The 8194-nt window shown below is 29.8% G+C and overlaps 1 protein-coding gene across 1 annotated transcript; it reads right to left on the reverse strand.

Moving 5' to 3' along the window:
• Window positions 1-618: 618 nt before the first annotated feature.
• Window positions 619-7873, reverse strand: LOC145744780 (sodium-dependent phosphate transporter 1-B-like). The gene is made up of 16 exons (XM_082562724.1): window positions 7753-7873; window positions 6349-6457; window positions 5430-5584; window positions 4917-5073; window positions 4508-4648; window positions 3971-4056; window positions 3743-3839; window positions 3501-3617; window positions 3134-3258; window positions 2969-3035; window positions 2833-2867; window positions 2383-2490; window positions 2077-2252; window positions 1787-1972; window positions 1458-1542; window positions 619-1389 (listed from the first exon to the last, which is right to left on the reverse strand). Exons 2-16 carry the CDS (start codon window positions 6392-6394, stop codon window positions 1237-1239), a joined length of 1734 nt encoding a protein of 577 aa, XP_082418850.1. The 5' UTR covers window positions 6395-6457; window positions 7753-7873; the 3' UTR covers window positions 619-1236.
• Between the last annotated feature and the right edge of the window lie 321 nt (window positions 7874-8194).

Raw genomic sequence — 8194 nt, forward strand, 5'->3', positions numbered from 1 at the left:
TGTTTTAAATTTCCTTTTTTTCAACTTTTTTTAATTAATATTTTTACCGCGCCGCCAGATGATGCACGAGAGTTGTTTTTTTTTTACATTTTTGTTAAATAAATACATACACACACCGCAATATAAAAATGCTGTTTTGTTCTACGGCATATTCTTTAAAAATGTTTACCTTAAACGTTAGTTAGCCCATTGCTGATACAAAAAACGTAATAATTTTCGATTTGGTGAATATGCAAAAATTAACATATATAAAAAAACATTTTTTTTAATGCTATATCCTTATGACATATAACATAAGGTTTTTTTTATATTAGTTTTTAACCTATTTAAATGCATTTTTATAAACAACTTTTTTGTGTGTTGTTTAACTAACATTTAGTTTAATAACTAAAACTGAATGTACTTGCTGTTACTGGTAAAAGTAATATGTTTTTACTATATCAACAAGCTTCGAACTACTTTTCCAACATAACGCACTTAAGAGCAAAACAAACTACCACAGTCTTAAACGTTGAAACGCCTTAAAGCAAGATAAGCAAAAGATATGCTTCAGGCAAGTGATTGCAGTTGAAAACAAATGTTTTTATTACGTTCAAGCGCTCTTTTACTTTAATTTACTTTACTTTAACACAAATAATTAAATTTTTTAATTACAAATTGCAAATAACTACTTTAATGTTTACAATTAATACAAAATTAATAGTCAGTAGTTGCGATAATTTAACAAGAACAAACAATTATGTTTCGTAGTAGTATAACACCTTTTAATTTGCAATTTTTTAATTTTATTGTAGCAATATAAAAAAACATTTAAAAAGGGAATTAAAGTTACAAATATAAAAGATATGACGTTCATATTGCGATGTGTATTTAGAAAACATAATTTGAAAATACTTTGTTGTTAAAAAATAATAAAGTATTCGTGGTACAAGCTGCAAAAACACATCTATTTTTTCCCTTTTTTACAGTAGGGACCTTTACTTTTATAATATCTTAAATACTTAAAGGTATATAAATCAAAGCAAAGTAGAACAAATGTTTTTACTTTAAGATGTAACAGACAAATATATACCATAACCATAATATAGGCTTATAAAACACATTCAAATTATATATTCTTGGAATATCTGTAAATTGTTACCATTTTAACATCCTAATGCCTCAAGTATAGCAATGTATAAAATCCCACTTCAGTTGCATATGAATTTAAATAAACCTACTATTTCAACAACTCCTTTATATTAGCTTCATCAACACCCACATTGTGCCAGCACTTATAAATCCTGAAACAGGTACAGTAACAAACCAAGCAAACGCAATATTTCTTGCCACACTCCAGTCAACAGCTGTCCTCGATCGAAACCAACCGATTGAAACAACGGCGCCAACCTGCGGAAGTAAAAAAAATAAAAATGCAGAAATTTTGCTAATGTATATACGCTAATGTATAATTTTACCTTGCAATGAGTTGTTGAAATTGGAATTCCAATATTCGAAGCAACTAGAACAGCAACTGCCGTCATTAGTTCGACACAAAACCCCCTAGAAAATGCGAAATTAAAAAAATTAAAACTATCCATTAAAAAGTACGATTTTTATATTACTAAAAATGTTAATTTGTATCGTACTACATACGAAGCGTAGTATGTGTGTGTACGTTATACGCATGTTGTTATTGCCTTTTTCCTAATTACTTTAACGTCCCCCTGTTATCTTATCTTTCAAGCATTCTGTAATTCACCGTTAAACTAGTAAGACACAAATTAAAGATTTTTTTACCACTTACCGAGATGGGGTAACTTTTGTGATATCTTGTCCGATCGTTTCCATAACTCGTTTTCCCAACAACCAAAGACCTAAACTGATCCCAATTCCTCCAAATAACAATATAAACCAGGGAGTATAAGCTTGTTGAACCACTTCCCCCGACATGAAAATAATCCATAGCGCCACCAGGGGGCCAATGGCGTTACTGAAAAAAAATATATATACGTCACACCATTGCCACACTATTTGTCAAAAAAAAACATTTTATATAAAAAATGAATATATTAATTACAGTGACGTCATCCACACCTTACGTCATTTCCACCGTGAGCAAAACTCGCGAAACAAGCAGTTAAAATTTGAAGAGTTGAAAAAAGTCTTCGGACCGCTGGGGGGTCCTCGTCATCGCCTTCTTCTTCTGTTGTCTCTTCTTCGCCTTTTTCTTCGTCTATAAGATCTTCTCTCTCTTTATCTTTGAATGTAACCTAAAAAAATATTAAATCAAAAAAAAGTAAAATATTTATTTTGATAAAAATATTAGGCTGAATAAGAAAAAAGTTTGCGGACCTCTTATAAAAATATTTTTAAAACACAACATGTAAATCTTATAAATACCCGAAGTCCACTTTTTTCTTTTTTTTCATCAGAATGTTGGGAGATTTCGTTGTTGGATTGAAGTCTCACCACTAGGTTGTGTTTTTCATTTTCCTCACCTTGGTCGCTCTAAAAATAAATATACATATTTTTTTGTCCGGTAGTGTGTTTAAGCGATTATGGCAGCGGACTACGAGCCGAAAGGTTTCAGGTTCGAGCCGCACCATTGCCACACTATTTGCCCTTAGACCCGGCGTTTACGGATAGCTAAAACATGTCACAATATCACACCCCTACCCAATAAAAAATATAAAACAATATGAAAAAAAAAAAAAAAAATTCTTAAGTCCGATAATTTGAATTCGGGTATGGGCCGAAAAGTTTCGGGTTTAAGCCGCACCAATGCCCCACTATAATTGAGAACAAAAAGACCTATTTTATATATTAAATTTACTTATTTATAATACTTACCAACATCACTGTTGTAGCTGTGTCTTTATACGAAGCTGTAAAATTTAATAAACATTAAATATACCAAATTTTTAACAACGTTTTATATAAATAAAACAAGTTAAGTTTAAAAAATAATTTTGAATTTTAGACTCACCGTCTGAAAGTTTTTTAGAAGCCAAACATTTAACATTAGACATGGGTCCAGTAGATTCTTGAATTTCCTATTAGAACAAATATAAACATTTTATCGTTATCACATACAATTTTTAACCATTTTTTTTTTTAATTGGTGCCAATATTTATGTTTTTTAATAATTACGTGATACGAAGGCGGGGGACTCTCCCCAAAGTCTTCTGATTGGACGAGGGGATCAAGTGGTTTCAGTTCATAGGTCAAAGGTTCTTGGTGTTGACCTTTGTTTATAGAAGGCACTGGTTTCAAGTCTAAAAATGTTACAAGTTTTTATTACTTTTTTTAAATAGTGTGGTATCCAAGTCATGCTATCGGACCAGAGCCGAAGGGTGTGGGGTTTGAGCCGCACCTATGCCACACTATCAACCCTTAATTTTGTCGTTTATAGATTGCTAAAAACGTGTCCCAAAAATTTAGGCTAAAATATATTTTACAAACATATAATAGTAATTTAAACAAGAGAAAATAATTCAACATTTATAACAAAGCTTACCTTCAGATTTTTTCATTCTTGGAATAATAAGAAACTGGGTTAAAAGTCCAATTATAATCATTCCAAATAAAGTTATAAGAAATATTCCCCAAATAGGCAAGCCATTCAAGCCCAAAACTAAAAAAAAAAAAAAACTTAAACAGAATAAATAAAAAAGTTCACTTCACTTTTATAAAAAAATGTTAACCCATCAAAAAAGGCATTTTTTAAATATTCTAAAAAATTTAAATTAAATTACTAACGTGGCGCCCCAGAGTAAAGAATTGAAAACAAATTGATTCCAATAGTTATAGAATAGAAAAGGGGCAGCAACAATAACCCATTACGAAGTGGCGATTTCTAAAAGAGAAAGCATAAATATTTGTAAACATTACCCTGTAGACTAAATTAATTATATTTTATTTTGTCAAATTTTAGGTAAAAGTATAAAATGTTTTTTTTTGTTAGGTTAACTTTTTTAATTTACTTACCGAATTGATGATACATTTTTGCACAAAATAGTATAAAACAACTGAAGCGAATCCTGATATAACTGGAGATATAAACCAACTAGCAACTAAAAACAACAAAAAATTTCAAATTTTAAACTCTCAAATATTTAAAAAAAATTTGCAAGTTGAAAAAGGTGCATGTTGGCAAAAAAAAAGAATGCAGGCAATAATGTTACGTAAGCGTTTCTAACAAGGTTATTCTAAAGTTGTATGTATACAGCACGCAACAGACAGATGCCAATTAACCGTTAAATCATTGAGTTTTTTTAAAACCACGTAATTTAAATGATTTCTATATTCTATTGCTGAGTATTTATCTTAATCTTATAAGATAGGGTTTAAGCTATTGCTATATTAGTAATATCAAGTAGTAATTCTTTAAATGTTTTATTTTTTTACTCATTAGAAAAATTCCTTATTTTAACTACGTTTATTTTATAATTCATATTTACAAAGTAAAAATATAACAAATTTTAATATAAAAAAATTCACAATTTTTTTACGCGTTTTGTTTACCTATGAACCCGAGACTTGTCCAGTTGACCCCGGACGGACCCACGGCGACCAACGAGAACCCGATACAAGCTCCAACAATACTGTGAGTGCCCGAGACCGGAACTTTAAGTTTCGTGGCAATAAGTTGCCAAATTCCAGAACCTAATAAAATAAAAGTTTTAAAAGTTCCCATTTTTTTAATTTTAAATGTAAGAAAATTGAATTATTTAAAAGTAAAATATAAGTTCTAATAACAATAAATTTATTTTAAAAGAGCTTGTTAATTTTATATTTTACGATTTCGTGGTCATATCTATAAATTTGGACATAAAAATTTAATTTTTTATTAGGTTTACATCTAAAATTTAATTTTTTATTAAGTTTGCATTCTTTGACAATAAAATCTATTTATGACGTCATAAAAACTGACCAAACATCGCGCTGACCTCTCCGACCATGAGGATCTTTGCACCCCCTTCCATTTCGTACACCCCAACGTCGATTATACCCTTCCTGATTGTTTCCCCCACCTTTGCCCCGATAAGAACCGCCCCTGCAGTTTCAAAAATTGTGGCAAGCATACATGCCTATAATAACAACATAAAGTAACTTTAAAATTAATTCGGAAAATTGTTTAAATTAATAAAAAATAATTTATTTTCTAAAGTCAAATTAGCTTCATGTGCTTATGAACCACAAGTAAAGGCACAAACACAATATTTTTGCAAACAGGTTTTACAATTTTCGCCATAATATTTAATAACCGAATTTACCTCAAATTTTTATTTGATTAATGGCTATTGTACTTGGAAAAACAAACGTTAAGTGGTAGAAAATGGCCTTTCATTTAACTATTTACCAACTATGGTTAAACTCTAAGTAAACACAAGTTAAAACGGTTTTCAACAACATTCGAAAATTGAATTTTAAAAATAAAAATAACCTGTTTAATAGTCAAGACTTTTGCTCCAACGGTTGTCCCAAAACTGTTAGCAACATCGTTTGCACCTACTGCAAAGGCAAGAATAAACCCAACTACAAATCCAACGATTAAAACCCATAAAACATCTTCTTGAGACCATAGAATGGCAGTTGTACCTGAAAAACAAAATACTTAAATAAATTAAAGTTTTCAAAATTCATGTTTTTCAAAAAAAAAAAAAGAAAATTTTAAATTTTAAGTTACATTATACGGTCTGACGGTCTAGAGTTTGCTAGTATAGCAAGTTAATACACGATCTATATATGCTTAGTAAATACATGTAACCTATATGAAAATATATAAGCATAAAAATCATAAATACTAGGTGAAAAAAAATTAAAAAACACAAAAAATCAAAAAAATATTTGCAAAGTTTTTAAAGATAAAATACATTATTTTTCAACATAAAATGTTTATTTTTTTTGGACATTAGACTTTAACAAATTTCCCGATTACTGCAGCAATTTTACGAAAAAGGCTTCTAGCGATTTATTAATTAGTGAACATCAGGTTTTAATAAAAGGTCAATTACATTTACATGAACAAAAAACAGCAAGTACAAAATATTAATTCAAACTTTTAAAAAAGGCTTAGAAGAAATTTAGATTATTTTGTGACATTTTTGTATTAATTTCTGGAAAAACAAACCGTTAAAAACAAGTTTTTTTTTTTTTTTTAGTTGAAAAAAGTTAGTTGAAAAACATTAATTATTTTTAGTTAGTAATGCAGTATAGCGTAAAAACAAGATAATGTTAACGTTATCTTAAAAAGTAAAACTCTTAGTAAGCAATTTTACCCCAAAAACACTTAAAGTTCTGTTTTACTGACCGACCCAAAAGTAGTTGGACCGTTAAAATTGAAAAAAAACTATTTTTTTTACCTGTGACTGTTTGAAATAAACTCGAAAAATCAGCGGTGGTCGACATATTTCGATCAACAAAGATTTAATTAATATTGCACTTGAATTAATTGTTATCTATTTACATCACCTATAAAAAAATATTTAAATAATATTTTTATAAATCTAACTAAATTTAAATAAATTTAAATTTAAAATTAACTAAATATATTTAAATTTTATTTACATAAGTTGGTTAATATATTTCTCGCTGTCCTATACTTAGTGATAGTAAAATAATTCTCGCCCTAATAAAACTCGAAATCTCTCAAATAAAAAAAAAGTTTTTGCAAAAACAAAATCGCCGTAAACAATAACCACGTGACTGACGATCGGGTCTGAACCGATAAAAACAGCAATTAAAACGGGCGGAAGCTGCGATTTAACTGCGAAATCGCCATTACGTCTTAAATCAAGTAACTGTTACATCATAATTTGCGCCGTGTGACGTACTTTGTTGTGAACTGTAATTCTATCCTTCGACAATAACAATTATTTTTGTAGCAAATGTTTTTTAAATTTAAAATTGCAAAAATACAAACCAGCAAATTATGTAACCAACATACCAAATAAATTATGTTTTTAATTAGTTTACATAAATATAAATAAACTAACAAGGAAAAAAGAAGTATAACAACGCTTTTACTGTCAACTTGATATGTCGTTGGACTTTATTTCTATTTTTAATTTCGCTAATTAAATTTTAAAGTTATAGTTCTTGTAATATAGTATCTAATCGTGTATTAAAATACCATAATCCAACGTTACATATTCCTGTGCAGCTTTAAAAACATTTTATTCGGCGAAAAAATTCCAATTCCCTGTTTATTATTTCCATTAAGATCACGACTTATTTATTTATAGACAAATAAAACAAAAATTAACAAAGATAAGATTTCAAATTAACTTAAATGTTTAATAAACGTGCTTTAAATTTTGGTTTTACGAACTTTAGCAATAATTTAAAAGTAATTACGTAAATATATTAACTAAAGTAACTCTACTATATTAATTTAGAATAAGTTATTTACATAAGAAGTTAGACAACCCGGATTTTTAGCTACTAGCAACAACATGACATTGTTTATTTTTTTTTAGAAATGCATTAACTATTTCGCAAATGCATTAACTATATATTTTCCAACTTTTACATTGCCGTAAAAAAATTTAAAACTCAACAAGTGCCCAATAAAATTACTTAGTTACTATGTTGACAATGTCCTAAAATAATAAACTTTTTTAATTTAATATTTCATTACCAGCGCGCAATATTGCAATAAAAAAATATTGCTAACCTTATCTTAATACCTTAACTTCTAAACTGTGTACATTGCACACATTGATCTCAACTATTTTTAGTGAGATCGTCAAAAAACATCAACTTACCTTAAACTAACTTGACTCGTCCGTAACGAGGTACGTACCCCACGGCCCACAGAAAACTGCCAGAGCATGACCGCCGACAGCAACAAAACCCGGCGAGTTTGTCTTGGTCACCTGATTATTCGCATGTGCCGACGGGGAAAGGCGACCTAATTGTCCGTATTTTCCCCATCCCCAAGTCAATACGTCCCCGGTTGAAAGTACGGCGCACGTATGGCGCGTACCGCATGAGACCGAAACGACCGAAACAAAGTCATCTCGTCCCCTTGAAACGTACTGTTCTAGTTCAAGAAATCTAGGACAAAGTGCAATGGCAACGCCGTCATCAGACACCATTGTTTCACGGTTGTTACTCAATACACCCTGCTCGACTTTGATTGGAGAGCGATCACGTGCTTTGTTCTTGCTGAACGATGACGAAGTTGAAAGTATGTCACGTGGTGCC

Source organism: Corella eumyota, chromosome 3 (assembly GCF_963082875.1).
Source record: "Corella eumyota chromosome 3, kaCorEumy4.1, whole genome shotgun sequence".
NCBI classification, from domain to species: domain Eukaryota; kingdom Metazoa; phylum Chordata; class Ascidiacea; order Phlebobranchia; family Corellidae; genus Corella; species Corella eumyota.